The 27,577-nt window shown below is 36.3% G+C and overlaps 1 protein-coding gene across 3 annotated transcripts in view; it reads right to left on the bottom strand.

Annotated features, from left to right (window-relative positions):
- cacna2d2a (calcium channel, voltage-dependent, alpha 2/delta subunit 2a) overlaps positions 1 to 27,577 on the bottom strand; it is a 213,955-nt gene that overhangs the window by 106,422 nt on the left and 79,956 nt on the right. For all 3 annotated transcript variants that reach the window (XM_079884907.1, XM_079884908.1, XM_079884909.1), the window contains exon 4: positions 11,051 to 11,110. In XM_079884907.1, coding sequence (XP_079741033.1) covers positions 11,051 to 11,110 — 60 coding nt within the window. The remainder of the gene's footprint in view (positions 1 to 11,050; positions 11,111 to 27,577) is intronic.

The raw sequence follows: 27,577 nt of genomic DNA, 5'->3' as shown, positions 1-27,577 counted from the left end.
TCTCAGAGTCTCTCAGCCACTACGTGCATATAGCGAAATTAGTTTGTCTTTAACTGCTTACTGAGCTTCAACAGTTTGATTTAATTATTTTTAAACCGTAATGCTTAAAAATGCATGCATATAAGCTTTCGTGAGCATAACCGCAATAGAGACGACAGTCCAAAATTTCTACCGGTTGACAAATTTCCACCAGCTAATCGCGTCTACCGATACATCGCCCACCCCTCTTTCTAATAGTAGTACACTACACTGCTGTCACATGAACTTAAATCTTAAAAATGTCATATGTACTGTAACAGATTTAACAGACCGCATCTGAGGCGACTTCATATCCCGAAACATTAACCTAAAGTCAGAATATTTTTAAACACATGCAGGGGAAAAATTCCCGAATGCAATGTCAAAAAGAACTGCTTGAAAATAATGCAACCTTCTTGTTTTATGATGAAAGGCTTGATTGATTACAGAATGATGATTATGGCAAATGGCCTGGAAGATGGCTGTGTCTCTCTCACCATAGTAACCCATCTGTAGAGTGCCTCTCCTCTCTCCACTAATGGCACAGCTATTAGCACTAATGCATTTCAAACATACTGCTGACACACTGGATGGAAAGTGCACATCTTTCCCCTCTCACTGCTGTCTTACGCAGCGCTATCCTTTCCTTACAACACCCCTTCAAACACATCTAATCTAACAGCTTCCTCACATCTCTTTACCTTCAGACCGACAGCTACAAGTACAGGAACATACGCCGATAAGCACAGCTAACGTTAGCGGAAACAGATATGGATGAAACCATCGTAAAGCATTCAGTGATAATGAATAGAGCTGTAATTGTAGTGATGGTATGATTGTAGCCACATTAATGGGTTGTGCGACATTGAAAATAGTTATTACGTTAGCGCTAAGCGCAGCAAAAACAAATGTAGCTATTATGATAACAGCATGCTGGGGAGCGCTATTAGAAGAAGCAGCTACAGCGTGAGATTGCAGCAGACCCGGCTTTATGTTTATGTGCATTTACTTCATGTCTATTGGAAATATGCATCAAGTGGTACTGGTAAAATTCTTAAACAAATGATTCAAATCTTGAGTCTATAAATCAAATCTTTTAAAATGAATCATTTAATAGTTACAAGTTTAGATTAGTTTGAGGAATCATTATCTGAATGAACTTGTACTACATGTTTTTCTATCCCGGTTGTGACTGAATGCACACAGACTCATGGGGACTCGTGTCCTAAATTGAGGTCCCCATGGGTACACAAGCTTATAAATCATTCAGAATGAGTTTTTTTGAAAATGTAAAAATGCAGAAAGTTGTGTGTGATGGGTAGGTTTAGGGGTCGGGTTAGTGTAAGGGGATAGAATATACAGTTTGGACAGTTTAAAAACCATTACGTCTATGGAGAGTCCCCACAAAGATAGCGAACCAGACTTCTAGTGTGTGTGTGTGTGTGTGTGTGAGAATCTGTGTGACACACACGTGACTCGTGCTCACAGAAAAACACTTCAGACAGCGCTTGAACGGACAAATACACACAAAATTATGCTAAAATGCCTGCTTTGTTGAGTATTCTCACCAGCAGAGTTAAATTAGTAAAATGAAGTCTTAAAAGAACGTAAAGAGTTGAGCTGAGTGAATCAGATCCATCTGTGTCATGTGCATCAGCTCTTAAAGTGACAGCAGCCTAATAAACCTGCTGCTGTTTGTAAGGATAATGAAAGAGAAAATCCCTCGCTCCACTTGACTGAATAACTTTAATAGATACTGAATAGCTTTAATAAGGATTAATTGTCATTTAATTTATAATTAATGCAGTGAAGACTGCCAAGTGTTTGATAACTTTATTCAATTTCTGTTTATGTCCTACCTGTTCGACCTACTAAAGCACTGCTTACAATAGAAAAAATGAAGCCCTGATATATCGAAGGGTAGGTAAATGTCACATTTATTATAATGGGTTTATGTGAAGATTGTTTTAAGTTCACTTGAATTATTATTTTTTAAAGCCTAGTAAATGTTCAAATTGATAGCTTTTATTTATACTGTAATGCTGAATAGCTATAAATTAATATATTTAAAAAAAAATTGGGGTGGGGAGGGTAGGGAGGAAGTATATCTATCTATTTATCTATATGCACCCCCAATTGAAAATATACCTAAAAAATATTAAAGCAAAAATCTCATATTAATTGTATGTGCATATACACTGTATATATAAACACATTTTCTGTATGAGACATAGTAATGCAGATGCCTTAGCAAAAATCATTATATCACTGATAAAACCAGAGCAACCTGGTAAATGCATAAACATTCTGAATCAATTGGATTTATATTGTTGAGACCCATGATGCTTTACAGATATACAAGACAACTACATGTTTTCATCACGTCCATATCTAGATCTGACACAATCCTTGTTTATTCTTCTCAACAGTGCCTCTTCAACCGTATTAAATATGGTATTACAATACCCAGTGAAAGCAGCACCAGTGTAGCGAGTCGAGGGAGATGTAGTCTTTTCGTAGTCGTTGTGCTGCCTGCACCAGTTTAAACCAGACAATCGCATTAATCAGCCAAGAAATGGCTCTCAAACCAATTGTGACAGAGAGGCTGGCCTAAACGACCTTGAGAAATAAGACGCAATAAAAGAATTTAACGACTATTTCACACACTATTGCATTCAGATGGATTTAAAAGGCCCGCATGCCACGACTAGCGCTGCTGTTATTACAAGGCGAGCCGGGAGAGCTCGATACTGTGGTCAAACATGACAACTGCTGCATTCACACAGCTTATTCACTACTGTGGATGGAGACAAGTGGCTGGACAAACAAATATAACATGTCAAACACTATATATTGTATGATCTGGAATCATGAGATCCTAACACAAGAATCTAGATGATTCACATCATGACATTATGTCGACAAGGACAGTCAGGTCAAGCCGGTTATGCAGCACCTTATGAACTTAAGACTTAAAAAATAAATCAATTATAAATGTTTGGACTTTCAGAAATATGCTTCTAAAAAAATAATGTAATTAATAATATAATATATAAAATGTATGTATTGTAAATTAATAAAAATGAATATAATTATATATATATATATATATATTAGGGCTGTCAAACGATTAATCGTGATTAATCGCATCCAAAATAATAGTTTGTGTTTACATAATATATATGTGTGTGTATGGAGTATAATTATTTTCTATATATAAATACACACACATGCATATATATTTAAGAAAAATTTGTTATTTATGTATAAAATATTTATATATAATATAAACTATATATAATATAAATATATATATACACAGTATATACATGCAAATATTTCTTAAATATATACATGCATGTGTGTGTATTTATAGAAAATAATTATACACCGTACACACACATATATTATGTAAACACAAACTTTTATTTTGGATGCGATTAATCACGATTAATCTTTTGACAGCCCTAATATATATATATAATTTTTACAAATAATTTAAATAAATATTTGAATTTTACTTAATTTAACCACTAATACGGGTGTTGTGCTGTTGATTTCCCTCCTAAATTATGTCAATTCCTGGATGATGATGTCATCAGGAACTGTTTTTTTTTATTATTATTTAAAGGGATATTACAACATCATTTAAAGTGCTATTGATTACACTGGTAAAAATCTATTAATATTGACCACAAATTAAAAAAAGGAAATCCTCAAGAAAACATATTTGAAACATTTTGATTAAAGGAAAAAATAAAATAGGAAGGAATATTTCTTTCATTTCAACTATTACGATTTGTATCTTTAACATTTTATCCAGCATATTAATACATAAAAATGTACAGCACAACAGGACAGACCCGGTCAATACCTGACGTCTTCGTGTAAAGCGTCTCGTTGTGTTTTTCACGTCACTGCTGTGTGAGGCCAGACGTGTGCAGGACTCTCTGAACAGATGAGGTGTGTGGTTATCTATCATGCCTGTCATGGTAATTAAGTGTGTATGGCAGCTGCGATGTCTGGCCATCAGGGAAAGCGCGCGGGGCAAAGTAATGGTGACTCGAGCAATGAAGTACGAGCTGCCTCGTCGGTCGCTACGGCAACAGCAGCAACGGCATTCTGGGAATCTGGGCCGATGATGTCACCTCTGTTAGCACAAAGCACAGATGGACTGAGGCAGGTACTGAACAAGAGCTTCGCAAACACTCGCATGGCCAGGTGTTCTCGTTCCCACAGTTGGCCATGCATGCAGAAACACACACGTGGTCGGCGTTTATGGGAATACACTTAAGCAAACAGACGTGCGGTGATGCGTCTGCGGGTTTGTGTACGCACGGGACATTTCATCAACGCAAGCGGCCTGACCTTCTGTGACCTCTGCATGAAAAGAGTTACTGACTGACGAAAGAGGGCGAGCTTTGTTACAAGCTTTGTTTATTATAAGAGAGCAAATGTATGCATATCATATCATATGTGACCCTGGACCACAAAACCAGTCACATGGGTCATTTATTTGAAATTGAGATTTATACATCATCTGAAAGCTGAATAAATAAGCTTTCCATTGATGTATGGTGTGTTAGGATAGGACAATATTTGAAAATCTGGAATCTGAGGGTGCAAAAAAATCGAAACATTGAGAAAATCTCCTTTGAAGTTGTCCATTTATGTTCGGGATTGTGCTGCATTCACTCACAAAAATAAATGTTTTATATATTTAAGGTAGGAAATTTACAAAATATCTTCATGGAACATGACCTTTACTTAAAGGGATACTTCACCTCTGGGAAGATGAATGTGTATTTAAAATAGGTCATTTAAGTAGAAGAAATGTGAAGAAATTTTTGAATTTGGAGCTTTCTAGACTGAGAAAAGCCAGAAAATGTATTTTTGGCTTATGTGGATGAAAGACAACAACTCCCAGAATGCACTTGCTTCGCTGCCTTAGGAGGCCACGCCTACCGGTAAGAGTGCGTAGGCTAGCAACAACAATAGCTAGCCTACGTGATGAGTTTGCGAGGGATTAGAGATCGTCCAAAATGTCCGGGATTCGGCTTTTGCGTTCTACAGTCGCCATTCATTCATGTTTACAGTGGCGAGCAGGACGAGGCTGACGGCCGCGGGAGAACAGCGCGAGGCCGGTGGCGTCATTACTGAGACGCGCCGGGTATCTCATCTCTCACGGAGGAGCGGGAATTTTTCTTAACAATGGTAAAACGCACATCAACCGATCACTTGTTTAGCGTTCATGTAAACACTACATTCAAATTCACCAATCGGAATGAATTCAGTTAGATTGAAAGGTGTGCATGTAACGTTAAACAATGAATGGCGACCGCAGAAAGCAAAAGCTGAATCCCGTACATTTTGAACGATCTCGCCCGCCGGACAAGTCCGGGGAAAGGAGGATGGTTACTTACTCAGCTTTCTCCTACTATTCAGCTTTCTCCACAGAACAAGAGCCTGCTAGCTTAGCTTCCAAAGAAAGACGGCTGACACTGTGTACATTCTGTGAGTGAGATCCCACCCTGTATGGGCGGGCTGAAAACATGCGGAACAACGCCATCTACTGGCTGTAGTCTTTAGCCTCTGGACAGAAAATCCTCCGATGACGCAAAATGACGATATTTGCGTCATCGGAGGATTTTTTCCAGACAAAAAATACATAAATCTCTTGTCTAAGGGGGATATGAGGATGGAAAGCATGGTAATTCGAAAATACTACAGGTTTTCTACTAATACAAAGCTTAATGCTAAATCCTGAAGTAACCCTTTAATATCCTAATGATTTTTGCCATAAAAGAAAAATGGATAATTTTGACCCATACAATGTATTGTTGGCTATTGCCACAAATATACCCGTGCGACTCGTGACTGGTTTTGTGATCCAGGGTCACATATATCATATCATATCATATTTCTTATCATATCAGTTAGTTCGTTTCAAGAAATTTTGAAACTATCCATCATTTAAAGTAATTAAACTACAGTCAATCCTCTTAAACACTACAAACTACTATCGCACTGATATATTTAATGGGGCAAAATCTTTTTAAAACGGTGCATGATTTTGAGATCACACGATCAGCCAAATACTTTATCTCAGTGATAAATTACAATTTTAACTTGCATTTTTATATTTTAACTGCAGATGTCGCTAGTGCGAATCCTATAATGTATGTTTAAATTAGGGTCGTTATTGTTAACTAATACCATTAACTCTTTCCCTGCCAGCGTTTTTGGGAAAAAAAGTTGCCAGCCAGAGCCAGCATTTATGATCATTTTCACAAAACTTTCATGGACCCCAGAATATTCTGTTGTATGCATTTCTGAACACGTAATATATATAAAGAGGAAGAACAGACCTCTGAAAAAAAAAAAAAAAAAAAGACATTTATTCTAGCTTTATGCAGTCTTTATGCACTTGTATGTGAGTAAGTTTCATTAAAAAAAGCAACATTTTGAGCAAAAGGCAAAGAAAATATATTTTTTGTCAAAGACTACATCCAGATCGGATTCAGAATGATGATCAAAACACAGATGGAGAGGTTTGAGTCCATCAACACCCCCAGAGCTTCAGTCCTAAAGCTCGTCCTGGGTCGGCATTTCATTCAGTAACATTAGGCAGTTTAGATTTATATGCTGTTTAATGTTGATGATCGCGTTATTTTACATAAGCATCTGCTTACATATGATAGCACTTGTTTCTGCTTCTTCTTCTCAAGTCTTTTGATCAGGAGATTCTGTACTCGTTCAGAAGATGCGTAATAGCGCCCCCTACCATATAACAGTGAAAACGCAGAAAGCCGGAAAAAGCCGTCAATGGCGGGAAAAGAGTTGTTTAAACAATTGTTTTCGTTGAAGCTGAAACCAAATTAAATATAAATTTTAGGTGAAAAACATACACTTGTTAAACTCAAAAATATAAATGAACAAATATTATTTATTATTATTAATAAAAATTATAATAAAAAATGTTGCTTGGCAATAAACTGAAATAAAATTAGTAATAAAATTACTAAAACTGAAATAAACAAATTAAAGCTAAATACAAACATGAAAAAACTAAGGACAAAATTACTAAAATTAAAAATATATAACATTTTTAAATTACAGCTAATTTAAAATATGAATAAATGCTATAATAGTATTTAAATAATTCTAAAATACTGTAATACTGCTTTAAATTGAATTCATTAACACTAATACTAGTAATAAAATTAAGAACAAATTAGTGATTAACACAGAGTGAAAAACATAGTAATTAACTAAATATTTTTTTAAAGAAATAAAAAATCAGTGAATAATTTATCTGAACCATCCATGCTAGCCTTTGACTAGCAATAGCTAGTAGCAAATCATCGTTAGTAGCGTACATTAATATGTGCGTGCAGCTTAACTACTTCAAACTAGCTTCTCCAACACTATTTATAAGCCTGTTACCCTTTAGTATATGATCTGCGTGCCTCTTTTTCTCGCCGTCTCTCATATTTACTGAGACTCGTACGTTTTTGCGCTCCTAATGTGCTAAAGAGCATGTGAGGCTAATCTAATTACAGCGTCGCTCCAAAAGAGAGAGTGAAACTGTTACGAATCTAAAATCGACAAACAGAGAGACCCCTCACCGTATCCCAGCATCCTCGACGCCCCTCCTCTCGCTCTTGTCTCTCCCGTGAAGACGGTGAATTGGTTTGGCCCCTACAGTGCTTCATTACCTGGCCTAATTATAAAGGCAAATGAAATCAGCCCCGCAATACATTATTAATGTCCGCACGCCATTAGGATTCAATTGCAGTATTTGCAACAATATGATATTTTCAAACTGTTTTCACGCCTGATTAGAAAAGAGGACAGATAAGAGGGAGGTGTGAGAGGAAAGAGAGAGATAGTGAAAGAGGAAGGTGAGTGGGGCGGGAGAAAGAGGAGAGAGTGATGATAAACAGAGAGAGAGAGAGAGAGAGAGAGAGAGAGAGAGAGAGAGAGAGAGAGAGAAGCTATAAGGCGTCGAAAGCGAAAGCGGCACAAATAATTATAAAAATAAATAATGGAATGACATATAGAAAAAAAATGTGTGTCTCAGTACTAATGTTTAACATTCAAAAACAACTGCAAAACTACATGTGTTTATGCTAGATTCATTTTCCCATGCACAAATGAGATGTCATTAATATCTCAATCTTGTCTCCAAGCAATGAGCAATCAGATTAAATATAAACTTTTGCTTAAGGTCAGAAACATGCTTTGCTACAGCATGCAAATGTACTAACCCGTCGCACATGCAAAGCTCTCACATTATTGCCGATTACAAACCTCAGTACTCAAGATACTAAAGTCTAAATCTCAATATGAGCTCAAATATTTCACCATGAAATCAAAATTGACTGATGACGTGTTTACTGGCACGAGGGCGGGACAACCTGTCACTCACATTAGATCCACCAATAACAAACCACAACCATCTAACCATCCAATCAAATCCCAATGGACAAAATCAAGTCCCGCCCTACATGTTTTCTTCTTTGAAAAGCCATTTCACTCAGGCTACGTCTACATTAATCCGGATACATTTGAAAACGGCGTTTTCGTTTATAAACGCTCTCTGTCCACACTAGCGTTTTCAGACGTATCAGTGTGGATGAGAAACTTTTGAAAAACACCTGAAAAGGCTAAATTCACCTTTACTGCGTATGCGTAAAACCCCACAAAAGATCACTGATATGATTCAGATGGAAAAATAAATAATGAAGTTATCGCGCAATTCTTCTGACAGGATCATTTTATTTAGTAAAATATCTCAGCATTCACGGATGCGGTCCAGGTCGCACGCAGTCACCATATGTTTGGTCTAAAACGCTAAAACTGCTCTCATGTATTGCCGCAGGACAGCAAATGTGTGTAAATTCTGTCATCTTTGCAGGACTGTGATATGAAGAGTGTGCAATGTAGAATATTTTTAGCAACAGTGTGAAAGTGAATGGCACATAGCAGGCACAATACTGGTATAAACATGAATATCTATTGGTACAATATGCATCACATGACTAAATTTACGTCATCGTTTTTAAATACCACCGGTTTCACAGTCCACACTACAACGAGAAAACGGCGTTTTCAAATGTATCCACTTTGGAGTGCGTTTTCAAAATAGCTTCGTTTTCATTAATAAAAACACCGTCTCAGTGTGAACGGAAGGCTAAAACGGAGAGAAAAATATACGTTTTCAAATGAAAACATATTAGTGTGGACATGGCCTCAGATATACGTCACAACAGGGACATCTTCAATTTCATCTAAATTCACCCTCTGGAATGATCTGAGCTGCTCTCCACATTCATTCTCTAGCTCTATACTCTGACTGTATGACAACTGTTGACTCATTGGAGTCTATTTTCCTTTCTACAAATACATTTTAGGAGAAACAGGACAAAGTGACTCTTAACTGAGTCCCCAGAGCTATGAAAGACCAAACACTTGGCATACGGAAATAACCAGAACATGTCCACACATTTTCAATAACAGTATTAAGGCCCATTTACATCAATAATGATAACTATAAAAATAACTATAACTGCATTAGGGTCCACAGTAACTGAAGATCCCGTTCTGTTTATTATAAATGCGGTTTTGTTGCCTGTCGCTTTAAATGTTTGCACTCTTTAAAGTTGGGTGGATTCTGATTGGCTGTCAATGTTTTTATCATTCATCACCAGGTTAAAAAAAAAAAAAAAAAAAACACATTTAAAAAGTGATTCCATCGATATATCAATCCTTATTATCGTTATAGTTGTGTTGTGGACTCTCAATTATTAAAACTTAACAGTTATACTTATTACAGTTACTGTCCTTGGTGTGAACAGCCCTTTTACATTAGTTTGTGTGATGGCTGCTACACTCAGAAACATGCATACATACTAGACTAGTCATGACATTTTGATTTAAAGTCACGATGAAATGTAGCAACATAAACACAGTATGATGAATTGTTCCCAATAATATCTATAACATGCATTTAGATAATAGAGTGAATTTTCATTTCATGCACACTTAATAAAACCCAACTACAAAGTCATCCGAAGACAACCAAGGCTATGCAAAATCCTCCAGAAAAAGGTTAGAAATAGTCTTTGTGGAACAGTTTTGTAATGTTCATCTATGTCTATGTATGTGCTTGTGTGTGTGATCTAATACACAGTCATGTCGTATGAGTTGATGCCGGAGCATTAGGTTGACAGACAGCGCTCTGTGTCCTCTATCGCTCACCCCTTCACTGGTGACTTTAGTGGCTAAGCAGGCATGAATAGAAATGGGCTCTCTCAGAGAGGAGGTCTCATAATTATTAGTTTTAGAGCCTTTTCTCAAATATCCCGCGGGAGCAACGGGGTTAAAAATCCATTTGTGGGAAGTGTAGCATGACAGCAAGCACGGTCTCCCTGGAGACAGCCAACATCACACAGCAGCGTGTGTGTGTGTGTGTGTGTGTGTGTGTGTCATGTATGTGTGTGTCCTCCGTATGTAACGCATTGGTCTGGTGTCTGTTTTTGCAGCAATGAACGGTCCTGTTCACAACTGGGCTGAAAGTTAATACTCATCATTCACAAAGTTGTTTACCCCTTTATATGTTCATCTATGAAATAGTTTGGCTAAATTGATATGACCTGCTTTCATGAAGACAAATTTGAGACTAGCTGCTTTCTTTTCAAATAAACAATCTCACCCTTAAAATTTAACAGCATTTCCCTACTTACAGTATTTCATTTGTAATTTACCAGAACCTGAAAAATAAGCAATTCTTAAATATACATATCCATACAGTTTATGTCCATCTATCTATCTATCCATCCATCCATCCATCCATCCATCCATCACAAACGATCCATTTCCATTTGTGAAATGTAATTATTGGGAACGAATAATGTAACAATTATTTCTGTTCTACTGTTACTGAAAGAAAGCAAATTATATTCTTCTTATATTCTCATTCAAACGCTGAGTAAGTTTGTAACCTCAACTCTCAAGACTTTGACCTTACTTTGATTGCATCTTGCCATGAATGCTCTCGTTGGATTTTTTCAGCCTCTCCAGCCAACCTCTGAAAGACAGAAAAGATACAGAGGTCAAAGGTGAAGGATCAGGGGTACCAGTAGAAGAATGACCTGAAGTCTCAAATCCATGATGACAATTTGTTTCAAATCAGCATGAAGATTGTGTGAAAAAAAAAAAAAAGGTATGTAAGATAACGTGTATAATATTTTAGGTCCTGTAAGGGTTCACAATTTTATGTTTTTTCATGATTTGTGACCTGGCCCATCATTTTGAGTCACTTTAACCCAGCGTTTTATGCTCTTAAGTAAAAATGGAATGATTATTATTATGTTTCTATTTCAAACGGTTGCACACACATAATTACTCAAATGATGGCTGAGACGTTGCTTTTTATTTTAGAGCTTAAATCTCAAAAAGTGTTTCTGGGTCAAAGTGACTCAAAAAATAATGAAGTCTGTCACATTTTCAAACACCTTTTTGCTCACTAGTTCATTTTGAAATGGGTTTAAGCTGTGAGAAATGCATTTTTAAAAAATACAAATATTCCATGAAGTTTCTCAATTAATATACTGTAAGCTCATGCTGCATGCATAATAATTATAAATGAATTAGAAAATGTTTTGGATGGAGTTTAGCACGTCACACTGCAGGAAATGCTTTTCATACAAAAAGTATGTATCAATTACCCATCTACTAGTTACACTGGTGGTAAAAGGAGGAACATAAGTGTACATTTCTTTCAAAAAGAATTTCCGAAAGGACAATAAACTTAAACTTAAGTTTACATGCATTATAGTGTTATATTCTGGAAATGCTGCCTAAATCAATTTATTTGAATCATTTCAAGATGCAACAGGAAAAAGGTCTGTACAAACTGGAATCCTACAAATCTTATGTAAAGTGCTTTATGGATTGTTTGTAACGCAGGATAAATTGTCTCTTGACACAGTTCTCAGAACACGTGGGCCGCTCAGCATGTTATAGATTCATTACATGCGTCATCATCATTGAAAAGCTCCATCTCTACAGAAACAACCCACTCCTCTGTGTTAATGGTGATAATTCACTTCAAACCTGCTCAATGTCAGGAAACTTTTCCCAGAAAGTCAGTGTGGCAGATGTTTCACACAAATCTACATTCATGAACAGATTCACTTTCCACGACACTGACTCACAGGCTGCATCCCAATCGACAGTCTTCTACTGCACACTACAAGTGTGTGCTTCACTAATGATGGATGAGGAAGTATGTACTTTTGAGTGTGTGACACAGTATGGAAGTATTGGGGAAAAACAGTACAGTCATCAAATTGAAATAAAAAAAACCCTTTTGCTGCATACAATTTGTGTTTGCATGAATGTGTTGTGTTAGCATCTTTATTTTTGAATTCATTATTCAGTTTTAGGTTCAAAACTGACAGTTATATGAAAATTTTGATAGAAAATAACCATTTTTAATCATAGCACAAAGGATTGTGGGTAATATTATCCCATTACACATGCTTCTCTATTTTACTACAAAATACTAAAGAACAGTCACAAATGAATTATTAGTCGCTATTAGTTCAAACAGCATGATGGGACGCACATTTTGAAAAACAGTACACCAAACAATGTGATTTAAGACGCACTAATGCTAATTAGCTAATGCTAATATCCAAAGTAGGATGCAGCCTAATACTGCGTTCAATTTAAAGTGAGATTTGGGACATTCCTGCACTTTTCCTTCAAGAATGCAGGAAATTCCGAGTTGCAGCAACAGACTTGATTCCAGTTTCAACATGTTGCCGTCTAAATGAAGCATGTGTTTAATTGGCTGCGTATTGATTGCATCAGCACTATAATTGGTTAAATGTGCACCATGCAAATTTTAGCTGATCCAAGTAAGACTATGGAAAATAAGATCTCTCCATCTGGACGTTTAACTGACCTATGCAGTTCTCACTCTTCCTGCGCTCACGAAGGAGAAATGCACACCTGACAGCTTCAGACGGGACCACAGATCAGTGCGTGTGCCCAGATAAAAATGGAGGAAAGTTTGCAAAAGTTTTTCCACTAATAATTGCTAGAACTGTTCAGACTGTCTCTTCAGAGTTCGAACAAGATGTTCTTCTAATAAGAGCCCATTTGGTTGAGGTTCACAGCTGAGATGCCAGCATAATAATGGAAGGATACCCGGACATTCCTTTCCCATACATCACTCCCAGCTCAGGGAAATGTTGCTTAAAAAAGCAGAACGGAAGAATTGGCTCTCTTTCAATTTATGAGTGTGTTAAACTGGCCACATGCCACAGAAAGCTGAAATGGAATTTTAAATGGAATTACAGGAAAAGGAATTTACATGATGAACTGTTCTTCCCCCATCTATCTATCTATCTATCTATCTATCTATCTATCTATCTATCTATCTATCTATCTATCTATCTATCTATCTATCTATCTATCTATCTAGGTTTTCTAATTAAAAATACAGCTATATATATTTCACACTTTGCTTTTCTAGTAAAAAAAAAAAGACTAATCGGAATTTCTTTCGAATTTTAGATCATTTAAATTCAAATTCCTTATGTTTAAATTCTATTTATTTTAAGTTTCAAATTCAAATCAAATTCACTCCAAATATGAAAGTGGTTTGGTGCAGTTTTTTATTTTTTTATTTATTTTTTTTATCATTTTTGTAGTTTTCTTGTTTTGTTTGTTGCTATTTATTTTTTTAGAGCTAGATAAGCCAAAAATATGTATTATCAATCAAATAAATGTATATATTTAAATAAATTAATAGTAAGTCCAAGGACATCATGCATGCATGCCAAATGCATTTACACAAGTCATATGAACTACTTTTATGGTGCTTTTTTGAACAAGAGCAGAGTGAACATTCAACTAAACCATTCAAACTAATTCACCTTTTGTGCATCACAGATGAAAAAGGTTTGGAATAACATGAAAGTGAGTAACAGACAGAATATTACATTCTGGGTAAGCTTTTTGCTTTAATCATGTGTGGGAGCGCAATATTGTTTCCAGTCTCCATTTCCGGACACCATTGGACGTATTATAATCAGAGCAGCTCCCACACAGGTGATTCACGCTCTCATGTCTCGCCCAATCCCTGTTATTCGTGATTCTCCTGGGGAGATTCACCTGATCTGAGTCCAGACTCACCCACGAACACCTGCCGCCCGTCTCCGGGCTCAAGGTGCAAAAACTCCCACTCATTTCCACTCGGAACACGGGCAGACTTCCAGACGATCTCCTTCACTCGACTCTTGACAAAAGAGCCCTCATCAAAAATATCAATTACATACCTTTCATTGACTGCATTCAAAAGCTTTCAAACTGTGGCTTAAGCAACTAATAGGCTCGCTGCAGTAATGCACCTAATGTTCGAGAAATAACAGAGCGAGCGTTTGAGAGGTGAGCCTAATTCAAGGGCAGTTGCGTTTAATGGCTACACCATTAGGAGTAATGCAAGCACCAAATGACACTCCACTCCAGGGTGCCAATTCAAACGGTATTAAACACTATGTCTTATTGACCAGGCTTGCGCTAAGGGCATTATCCACATCCATCCTATGCTTTTCATGCATTTGAAGTCACAGTCGCGATCCTGATTATAAGTCAGAACTCCATTTAATACAAAATAAATTGGTCCTAGATATTAAGTGTAAAGAAATGTTTGCTGTTGAAGGTGAAGAGTCTTATTTCTGCACCTCTAGCAGCAATAAACGGCATTGCAATGTTTGGCAGCGATTAGTATTTATTGCTATTCTGTTGTGTGCCATTAGTGGCGCAAAATTACATACTATTTACTATAATAGTGAGTTTGAAACATGGGGAAAGAGCAAGTAAAAGTGAAATCAAACAAAGTTATTGTGTGTATTTTAAAATTCAGAATAATTTTTTTTAATCTAAAAATTCTGACTGAAACACAAAATGGCAAATAAATAAATAAACCATCCAATTGAACAATAAAATAAAAAATTCAATTGAACCTGATTTATGTATAAAAACAGACTTATACTACACTTAATATTTTTTTATTAAATAAAATAAACAAAGAAATACTGCATTATTAGTTTCCATTAATTAACTTTCTAAAGTGGCAATGAATAGTTTGAGATCGTATTAGTACAGTATTAGTATAGACTAGCTCTGGTTTCAGAAATCTGCATGTGACACTCATAGTATTATAAAATCTGTGCCTGGATATAATCAGCTCAGTACAGTTAACCTGAGGGCATTCGCTGTTAATGTCGAGACTACAATAGCTGACATTTAACTCTGAGAGGCCATTGGATCACTGATTGATGACCGCTAAGCTGTGCACAAATCACATATGCACAGTTAAACAGCCATGACACCTCTGATTGGTGCAATATTTACAGCAGAGAGCAAATTTGTTAAGTATGTTTAGTTTGGCCTCCTCTGAGGAAAACATAAAAGACAATGTGAAACCAGTGTACTGCACTGTCATAATAAAAGCTTCTGGTCTTATTGTACAGTATGTACTTATTAATGCAAGTTAATTTTTTAATAAACATATAATAATATCTCCATCCCTGAAATAATGTAAGCAACACTGCCAAGACAAAGACAAATATATATATATATATTTGAAAAAATGTGAAATAATATCATAAGATGATCCAAATTGGAAAAAATATAACGTATTTAACCTAATATTGAAAGAAAAAAAAATAGGAAATTATATTTTGCTTTAATAAAATTAATTATATTTTAGGTCTCTTTATATTTATATATTTAAAATGTATTAACAATTAAATAAATTCAGTTAAAAATACTACTAATCAATTATACACAATTTAAATAATTTGTCATCACGTTTACAGTAATGAGCTTAATTGTCACAAAAAAAATCATACTTTTCAGTTTGAATTTTTATGACTTAATTTCAGTTGAGAAAATGTGGCATATTAAAAATGTTGTGAATGCCATTTCATATTTTTCTTTTAATTAAGACAGTGTTTTGGAGTTTGCAGAGTGCAGACAGCAAAGTGGCATTTAAAAAGTCAGCGAAACAGTGAAAATTCAATATGGCTTCGTTATCTGTCTGATCAGTAATCGTGTCTCTCATCTCTGTGTCACAGCAATTCAATCTCTGAGACTTATTGTTTTGTACTGTCTTTCTCTTATTGCCTTAACTTCCTTTTATCTATCCATCTTCTTTACCTTCTCTTTCTGGGCTCTGTCTCTCTCTTTCAGACAGTATTTGGTGCAATTGCTCAAGTTTGCTAAGGCACACTTCACTATTATGCAGGGATTTTAGCAAACAGCAAACCCCTGACCTTAAGAATTAAACTTCAGCACGTGACTCGTCCTGCATCCCACACGGCTCTGTCTTCTGTGCTGACATCAATGGACAAAACAAATGGCTTATAAATCAAAGGCAATGACAGATAGATCTTTTCCTCTCTCCGCTATTTTTTAATTTCATTCTCTTTTCTCTCTCAGCTTGCTCTATCTGTCTCCCTCTCTCTCTCTTCAGTCATTCCAGGAATATAAAATCCTTTCCAAGAGCTGTAAAAATTAAAAACCTAAATATTCATAAATGCTGTTTCACAGTAACTCAAAGGGCAACTATAATCACTCACACAAGCAGTCAGAGAACAAACACACAATGGCTGTACATATTAGCATACTACATGTAAAATAAATATTGGATGGATGGATGGATGGATGGATGGGTGGATGGATGGATGGATGGATGGATGTATGGATGGATGGAAATTGTATTTTGTGAATTTGCATGCAGAATGCACATTTAATTCAGTGCTAGCTAACTACTGTATATTGTAAATAAATGTGGTTATTTTCCATTTTAACCAAAAAGTCCAAATGAAATTGCTTCTGCAACCTGCTTTACCTCTGTAATGTGACCTATTTCCAAGGGAAACAGGATATTCAATGAAAAAAAAAATAGATTGAATTGATTGGAAATTGATATTATTCATTATGCAGAAATTGATTTGACAGTGAAAACCGAATCTTTTGCATTCTGTGCAGTGTGTGCATATTTTTTAGAGTAGTATGGCAGCCTGTTATTCCAAATATATACAGGAATCTCACACTGGGAAATCTGATGCATTGAGGTCAATCAACAGAGTTAAATGGTTTAATTCAATACACACTGAAGCGTGTGGAAGAGGAAGTCAAAGTCTTGGTTGCCGTGCCACTGTGGTGCTACATGAACACACGCACACATAGAGAGATGGGTGGATGAATGGATGGAAAAGTGAATGTATGAACAGACAAATACATGCAGCCTTTACTTAAACAGAAGCACATCATGTGCAGGTCAAAAACACATAAAGAAGCCTTTGTGAGGCCTACATTATTGTCTAATTGAACATTCAAATCACAAATAAGATATCAACTGTGATCTGAGAATATTTCAACGAGATCTTTAAGATTAAATGGAGACTTTTGAGATGACTTGAAAAATGTCAGTTGTTTTTCTTTAAAGGGGACTTTATTAAAACTGTTTCACCACAGCACTGAAAGTAAATGGAGACTTTTGCTCAAATCTCTGTTTCTCCGATTTTCACATAGTGATGGGTCTCATCTGAGAGTTCATAAAAGATCTCAACATCTCAAATTGCAATCAAAAGTCAGGACTGCAATAAAATAAACATTTCTCATTAAATTCAACAAAAATCTAATGATCTGAGCTGCTATTCACAGGGAAGTTATGCCGCTATGAATGATAACAACAGTTTACACCATAATAGGAGAACCATCGTCTTTCTGCTTCAAAATGTAATGTTTAATCCAATGTGTTTCTTTGTAACGATTTTGCGAAATTGTTTCATATCCAACAACATTTTTTTTCAGTGTATGAAAGATGAAGACTAAAATTGTATTATTTAATATTATTATTCTTTATTAGTTTTCATAATCATTTGTAATCATATTTATGTATTTTGTGAATCATAGTGTTCTTGAATATACGTGTGAGAGTAGGAGACAGGGAGTGTGTGTGTTGGAAGAGTCACAGACATGGATGTGTATGTAGTGTATGAAGTTTCCAACGAAGCATATGTTGACTTAAGGATTGGGTATACACACTCCATGTTAAATAGAAACCATATGTTCCTCTGAGCGTATAAAACTCAACCTCTTTTTCCAGAGAAAGCTGGAGAAAGCTGCGTAAGTGAACATGCTGACACATAAAATAAATAAAAGAGATCTATTGGCAAAATAACTGGCGTCCGGTCCCGTGAGTTAACATCAACGGTGGAAAGCTTCATTTCTAAATCTACAAAAGAGCAACCTCAGAGAAATAAAATCTTCCTCAGTGCATGTCAGAGTCAGTTTGGTCCAAACCAAAGTTCCAGAAGTGAACCTGAGGAAAGATGCAGCAGTGTCCAGGCCTCGCTCTGGGCTCTAAGCCCTTCATTCACTCCTCAGCGCTCAGCTGGGATTAAACCCAATCACTACAGCCACTGAGCCAGAACACACACAATAACAGATGGGCACACACACAGATTCAACCAGAGAAAGACTGCCATTGGAATTCAAAACTTTCAGCTTCTGTCCGGGTTTTTTTTTTTGTTTGTTTGTTTTTGTGTGTGTGTGTGTGTGTGTGTGTGTGTGCGTGCTTTTCTCTCCCTCTTTGTTAATTAATCATTTTTTTGCCTTCATAGTAGCCACTTATTCAATCCATTTCCATTTTGCTTATAATATCACATTATTGAATAAAACAAATGCTAATGGCATTTCATGTTTCAAGACATTTTAGTCAAACTTTTGAAATGCAAATTGAAATGCAAACTGTATTCCTAAATTAAAAGACACTTACTGAATTAAACATGCAAAATGATGAGGTCATGTGACAATGCAGAATATGAAATGTTCCTTAGTACATACTATTTCACATACTTCAAACATGCAATACTGTGTACACTACCATTCAAAAGTCTGAAAGGGATTCATTTTTTCTATTCATCAAAGGAGCATTTCATTGATCAAAAGTGACAGCATTATGTAACAAAAGATTTCTATTTCAAATAAATGCTGTTTTTTTAAACTTTCTATTCATCAAAGAATTCTGAAAAATGTATAATAGTATCCACAAAAATACGAAGGAGCAAAACTGTTTTCAACAGTGATAATAATCAGAAATCCTCATCTTAGAATGATTTCTGAAGGATCATGTGACGCTGAAGACTGGAGTAATGATGCTGAAAATACAGCCTTGCATCACTGGAATAAATTACATTTTAAAATGATTTAAATAGGAAACAGTTCCTTCATCTATCTATCTATGAAACACTTTTATCAGACAGAACTACAATATTGTCACACATGTGGTTTTCCATCACACTGAAATAAACACCAGAGCTTTGCATATCATCTGCAGGTTTTAAAAGCATGATTCCTTCGCTTATTCCTCCTCCTGGATTCATTCCTCTCCTCAGTCAAACCAGCCTCTCTGAATCACTCCAGCTGACTGAAGCAGCGATTGTCTGGATTTAATTGAAACTCTTTTGAGACAACAAGGACAAGTGGATGAGAATAAACCGGATAATGGGTCTGATGGCAAGTAAACATGACAAACACACAAAAGTGGAGTGGGTGTAGAAATCCAACGCTAATCTACATCTCTGCTCAGACAGTGTAAAAGGCCAATTCTCTGGAAAACCCTTGAATTTAGGATGTCTCCGTTTGGACATGAAGCGAAAGACCAGAGATCACTGTCTAACCTGCCATTAAATGCACAAGAGCATTTTTCAAATAGTTTTCGCAAAGAATAGACATTAACTAAGTCAATGTAAATGCAAATTTTGTCATCATTTATTTGACATGAGAGCACACACCTAAAGGCAGGGTATAGGTTATTTGTTCCATAAACATTTTTTGTTAAGCTGGTTGAAAGTCTCTTCACATCCTGACAGCAATCACTAAGTTAAGTGGTCTAAATATATATATATATCGGCTGTGGAAGGCGTAGGAACATAAAATGTACGTCCAATCATTGCATTCGGTCCGATACGATGTCCTACCTGCCTGTCAACACATGTATTTCCAAACCTCCGCGCACCTGCTCGCGCAGACATCACACGTCATCAACACGTTTCATGCTCTGCAGAGTTCGACAGGTGTCAGTCACCGAGCATCACAACGAAACAGCAGCCGCCTTTTACAGTTCCCACTGAACCAAAACTACAGCTCACACCATAACTACTGTAATTTGGAAGAGATGGAATCCCGTGACGTTATACTCGGAGCTGTTCATGACTCGAATTAACACTATCAACAGCAAAATGAATCTGCAGCAGTCAGGTGGTACAACTATAGGGCCCTATAATTTCCACGATCACGGAATCGCGGAATTGGCAAATTAATGCGGAATCTAGTGTTAACGCGGAATTTCGGGGAATTTTACATATTTGGAATGAAATTCTGTTTTTGAGTGGGAGAAGAACGTATGTCTGGAGAATTTGGACAACACAACCCCTCCCGTCATTTCAGCTCCCCCTCCCCCTTCAGAACAAAGAAAGCATGGCCAGGCGAAGCGGCTCTCCACGGCTCTGCTTTCGTCGGCGAAAAAGTTAAGAAACTCGACGCTAAGCCCTCAGTAGTAGTCCTACAACTTGAATACTTGTTTAAGAAACTTTTGATAAAATGTTTTTGGCTGTTACATGATGACAAAGTCAACTTTAAAGGAGAACTTGGTAACTTTTTTAACCTGTCTAGAATTCATTTGGATGGTTAAACAACCTGTTCTGGTGATATTGGTGACTTTCCCCGCACCCCCCAGCGTTCCCAGGCGGAAAACCAACCTTGCAACTTGGGGACTACCGTCCCGGCAAAATAGAAATTGGAAGTCTCGTGAGAAGTGAGAACGAGAACGAGAATGAGCGCGAAACACGAATTGCTTTACGCAATTCGACATAAACACACACGCATGTATTATTATTTTTTTACAGTCTATGTGTATTACCAGATTACCCACCTCGGTAGACATAGCTCCACACGATACAGTTGGCTTGCTCCGATCATAACAAACGCACATGAGCAGTGGTAGAGAGGGGGAGGAGGCCACCACAAGTGAGTTTTTTACGACCGTGTTGTGAAATATACGCCCCCCCACAGCTGTAGGGGGAGCTCGTGAGGAAAACATGCGACAACAAAAGGAAAAATCAGCGAAGAAGTGACTAGAGTTCGCTAGAGTTGCCGAGTTCTCCTTTAATTTCATAACTCAGGGAGCACTTGCTGTATTTTGCCTTGTTTTTGATGCACTTTAATGTACTGTATGGAAAAGATGATTCTTATAAGTACTTTATGTATAACTCTGAAATTGAGAGGGTTTTTAAAAAAAAAAAAAAAAAGCTAATGGAGCACTTTTCTTTAAACTTATATAAACTAATATAATTTATTTTACTGGACAGTTTAAAGCTCATAACCATTCATATTTTGTTGTTACTTGAAGTACTTAGAGTGCAGTGTTATGTTGCATTAGTGTTATGTTATATTGCCCATTGCAGTAATGATGTTTGTTACCTCAATAAATTTAAGGTCATTCCTATTTTATTTGTGTACATTTTAATCATTAACATTAAAGCTCCAGTATGTGATTTTTTGACCACAAGAGGGCGCAGTTTCCAACAATAACAAAGGCGAAGCTTGATGACGCTATGAAGGAGGTGACGATGGGAGATGTCGTTTTTAATGCGTTTTCACCATCTAGCGATGTATCTAAATAGAATTAATAAATCATGATCACGGATGAGGTAATTTATTCGTTTTTGTATTACCTGTATGTCTGATTGTATTATTTTATGTCATCATAATTAATGAACTGCAAAGAACGTGAAATGTTATGCTATATTATCCCGTTACAACTTGTTGGGTTAATGTGTTGGGTTAATGTTGTGCAGTTTTACATTTTTATGGTTAATGCCGTGTTGTTTAACGTGTTCAAACCAATTTCTAAAAGTAAATTTGAACGAACATTTGCAAGTAATGACTAAATATATTTTTTTAACAACACATATCCGATTGTATTTAATTGTACTGCCATAATCTCGGTCACCACACGTGATAAAAAGCCTTACCGAAGTACAAAGAGCAATATAACTTTGTTTATTAGTGCTATTATTGACAGTTGCATGTCTTACCTGTCTATCAATACACTCGCGAGAGCAGAGTCTCTGTCAAGTCCAAGATAGTCGCGCAGCTCTCTCCATCTCGAAAACGCCTGGCCGATATTTATCCGAGTTTTATTCCTCCGTTTGTCACACAGTCCGCGTGTATCCGAATATGGACGCTTTCGTTTTGTTGGCACTTCAATACTCGCCAAAGAGTAATCGTGATCCATAACAGCAATAACCATACAGTCTATGGATAACGCTATAATCACCACTTCCGCATTTGACCATGTGATATTCCGGTGTGGTGGAATAGCCTATCACATGGTCCACACCGGAAAAAAAGGATAGAGCGGACATTGCGTCACTGAGAGGCGACATTTCTTTTCCGGGACGGACAGTTATTTAAAATAGGAATTTCTCTGAAATAAAAAATCTTTGGAGACTTTTGAAATATTGTAAGTACACAACTGGAGGAAATATATCACACTGTGCAAGTTATTTTCGGAAATTTTATTACAAAATTCCTACATATTGGAGCTTTAAAAGCACACTCTAAAATTTAAACAGAAAAAAATGAATTTGGGAAAAAATAAATCAGATTTTATAGGGACCTACAACTAGAGCTCTGTCTCTCGTGATGCTTTGGATCCCTGCTGTTATGCGTTCACGTGTTTTGGAGGAGACGTGGCTTTGGTGGCCTCGCTATTGCTAGCCTCTCCAAAAATTGCCAACCCTACCTTTAATTGCTGAAATTAAAAATGTTCAGCGGGTAAGAGACCTGATTTCGATCATAACTCAGTTTTGACAACATTTTTGCATGTGTATGGCAGAATAACACTATCAATTTACATGAACACTTTATCAATTTACATTAACACTTCACTTTTATCATTTTATTTCTGAAATTAAAATTAATTTAGTCATTTTATGAGCCGTTTACCTCATTGGCTTCGTGAGATTTGCCTCCACAATGCAGGGTTTTTCTCTGTGTTCCCTACAAAGACCTCACACAAACACACACACTTGTGCAGGTACCATAAGTGCTGACACCGGCTGAACAGCCTCAACAGTTATTGTACAAAAGCCAAGCGTGGGCTGAAGAGGACACCATGAGGACACTCGCAGCCTGTCGTCCTGTTCCACACAAACAAACAGAGAGAGACACGTCGCCGCAGTGTGTCCGTCACCTGCACTTGTAAAGCAAATAGAGGACACGCACATTCACACTCAAACACCCTCACCCTGAAAAACCCTTCTCGGCGCTCTGATGTTGATACGAATATCATCTCTGGATGTGCGTTTGGCTACAGGCAGAAGGGAAGGTCAGCTTTTCGGGTCTCATAAGCTCTGTTTCTAGTCAGCGCCCTCACTGTCTGTGATCTACACAGGCATCTACCTTCTGAGACAGCATTTCTAACTCCAATGGAGCCGAAGAAATGACATCTGAAATACACTACATAGGCAGCAACTCTGTACGTCTCACAAACAGTGCTTGACACACAACTGATTCCAAATATAATTTCAAGCATGTTGCTAAGATACGACAAAAATTACATAGTATACACTAGATATTTAATAGATTATTACATTTTTTTTGAAGAAATTAAAATGAAACTAATGTTTTTGGTAAATAAAATGAAATAAAATTAAGTAAAATATAAATACAAATATAAAACTAAAATTAGAAATGGCAACTATCTTGTCAATCAGTTGAAATAAATTAGTTTAAGTTGAAGTAGTAAAATTACTAAAGCTTAAATAAAACTATATTATAGCTACAGTATACTGTATATAAATAATACATATAAAATGAAACTTAAAATAAAAAAAATAATTACATATATACTACAATAGTATATATCTAAATAATATAATAACACTACTACAGTGTAAGTCTAGGGGATTTTTTACCTGTTTTATTGCCTGCCAGGTGAAAATCATAGTAACAGCACATATCTCTTCAAGAAAACACATGATTTGAGATATCATTCATATCTATAGCCCAAACAAAGTGAGTGAAGCAGAAAAGTTCAATACTTAAAGTTGGAGTTTGAACTAATTAAAATGAACAGTAACAGTGATGCATCCCTTAGCAAACACTACTAAATATATGGGGTTAAATATCCCATTTTATTAAAATGCTTATTTCATGTAGTTAGATTGATACTTTTCAATGAATACTTTTCTATATTGCATAGCCAAACAGTTTAATTCGCCAATATTTGTCCATTTTAAGATGATCTGCATCTACTTCTAGAGAAAACTGGTCAGTTTGCATATTCATATTGTTTAATGTGAGAAAACATAAGGAATATTTTTCTACATGGAGGACATGTGAAGCATGTTATTTTGTCCATTTGAAGATGATCTGCATCTACTTCTAGACATTTTCTAGTGTATTGATTAGGAACAAAATAACATGCTTCACATGTCCTCCATGTAGAAAAATATTCCTTATGTTTTCTCACATTAAACAATATGAATATGCAAACTGACCAGTTGCTGCCTATTTCAAGACCCAACATGAAAACTGTCCAGCTTAAAATCTGGTAACTATTACGATCATGCAAGACCAATTAAAAAACAACATGGCTAGATGTCTATGACAAGCTCGGATGTACTTAAAGTCAATCCCATCAGAAGATGCTGTCTAGGTAGGCAGCTCACTACGCTTTAGAACAGATTCTCGTAATATACACATCAGCAAAGATGAAGAGAGAGACAGACAGAGCAGACGAGATAGTCGGAGAGAGATGACAGCCAACAATGTTCTTTTAGGTACTGACATGGCAGTGTTATCTTAGTCTATCAAGCCGCCCCACTCTCTTCCACGTCCTTCTCTCCCTTCCTCGTCTGAAACACACACACACACACAGTCTGGAGCTCAAGGGCGAACTGTTTATTTTTGCTTCCCATCTCGTTGCCCTTTACTTCAATCACGTTCATGTAGCTTCAGATCCGTGGCAGCAATCATGAAACGCTGCGAGAAAAAAGAAAGGTCACGCAGAGCACGTGGTGACAGATATCTGCGCCGCTGAGTTATTGTATTTCTCATATTCAGAAGGGAAAGATCTGCAGTGAGATGACAGCGTCGCAATGTAGGCGTTTTGGTGAACAGACAGCGCTTGTGTTCGACAACGCGTGTCGGTCGTGTTTTTTGTGCACATACGATGCCGTGTGTGTGGTCGTGTGCATCGGAGCTGGTGTTTGAGACGTCTATGAGTGCGCAAACACACACACACACACACACACACACACACGTGCATGTGTGTCAGATTGGGGGGCTTTGAAGAAAATATGCCGAGCCAGCCAGCTCTCAAAGCAATTACAACAGATTGGCAAATTAAAATGGAGGCCTTGAGCAAACGGAGCGTGGAAACGTGGATAGACGGTTGGATGTTGAGGGGGGCAAAATCATTTCAATGATACTAGCAGCTCAGAGCAATTCAACATCCCACCTCCAAAATCAGCGCTCGCTCAGTTCATTATATTTACATGGACTTCATACCAGTCGCTGCCTATTTCAATACCCAAAATGAGAACGGTCCAGTCTAAAATGGGAAATTACATCAGATTGACTGCCATTTACTCACTGTAGCATGCTTGAATTTAGCTTGTTAATATAATGCATTAGCAGTAAGCAAGCTAGTGATATAATGCTTCCTGAGCACCAGTGTTGACATTGTTAAACTTAAAATGAAACCATAAAAAAAAAAAAAAACACTGTTGTTAATTGAACTAAAGCTGAAATAAAATAGAAACAGAAGAAACACTTAAATTTAAATGAAAATTAGAAATGCTGCCTGCTGCCTTGGCAACTAACATAAATAAATAAGTTGAACAATTACTAAATATATATATTTTTTAAATACTAAAAATAAATAAAAGAATAAAAAGGAATTAAAGATTTAACTAATAAAAATTAAAAAAGCACATAACAAAATGACTTAAACTAAAATTAAAAAATTTAAATATAAACGTAAATCTAATTAAAAAAGTAATAATATTAATAAATACTATCATAGTTTGTAAATAATACTAAAATAAGCTGCTGAGCACCAACAAAGCATCTCTCAGAAGCCGTTAAAAATAATGAGGTCAGGTTTGGAAGATTGTACCTCTCGATGGTTTCATACGGATTACATAAACAGAGAATATTTGTTTTCGATATGACTTAATTTAAAAAAGAACACTTCAAGCTTTCTAAAGACATATCTCTCATGTCTGTGTGCAAGTATTCATTTTTGTGACGCGTTTCAGAAAGAAGTTCACAGAGACTAAGATGGTAGAAAGTTTTGTGTGTAAAGTTATATCCAATTTAACAACTTCATGCCATGACAACCCTAAAACATAAAAATGAGGCGAACTTTACAACTCAAATAAGACAATTTAAATAGAACAATTATTATTTTTATAAGATTATAGGCTTCAAATTTCTAAAATAAGTCCCATTCACTTTCATTGTAAGTAATCAAGACGTTTGCCTTTTTTAGAGAAAACAAAGGATGAGATGATTTTTTGTTTTGTATTGATCAACATTATGCCACAAACGCTGCTGATTAAGCTCAACTTGTATTGAACCCGAAGTAAAAAAGTGAATTCTGCCCCACTAGCTGCACCAAAATGATTGTTTTCAACAAAAGTTTTGTGCACTAGAGTGACGCTACATTTCCTAGCGAGGAACAAAGATCATACTGAACTGGATTCGTCACATGCCCGTCTGAAGGACAGATTTGTAAAACCGAAGAGGATCAGACAGAATCAGTGAGTTTAAATAGTCCAGACAGCATTGTCCTCTAAAGGGGTCGTCCACTGCTCCAGAAATACATTTATTCAGCTGAGATTGTAAATGAGGGATTATATGTAATTTGAAGACTTTGAAAAGAAAAACTTTAAAGGAAAGAGTAAGAGATGTAGCATGTATGTGGGAGAGACCGAAGGAGCACTCTAATCTAAGTCTAATCAAGTAAAAGGCCCTTGAGAAATCCACACAGCGAGACGCTACTAATGTCAAACCAGGACCAGCCGATGGGGTTTCAGATGAGGGGACGCAAGAACATACTGTTCTTTAGTTTGTCCTGTTGTCGTGATGGGGTATTAGTCACTATTAAGGGCATAAATAGGGTCTAAAACCTTACAAACGCAAAACAGATACTGGTCTCTACTCAACAGCATTAGATGACCTTGATTTAGAAAGGACATTTTCAACCATTTTAAATAATGAAATTAGATATGAGATATGAGATATTTATTATAGGAAGATTATATATATATATATATATATATATATATATATATATATTTCAATACATTTTATAGTAAAGTACACATTAAAATAAATAAATCATAACATATTAAACGTATATTACAGAATATTTACCTATAAAATTAATAAT

The sequence above is a fragment of the Squalius cephalus genome, assembly GCF_949319135.1.
Source record: "Squalius cephalus genome assembly, chromosome: 10".
Classification (NCBI taxonomy): domain Eukaryota; kingdom Metazoa; phylum Chordata; class Actinopteri; order Cypriniformes; family Leuciscidae; genus Squalius; species Squalius cephalus.
Note: the sequence above shows the minus strand (reverse complement) of the source record. Positions and strands in the feature narration are given on the sequence as shown.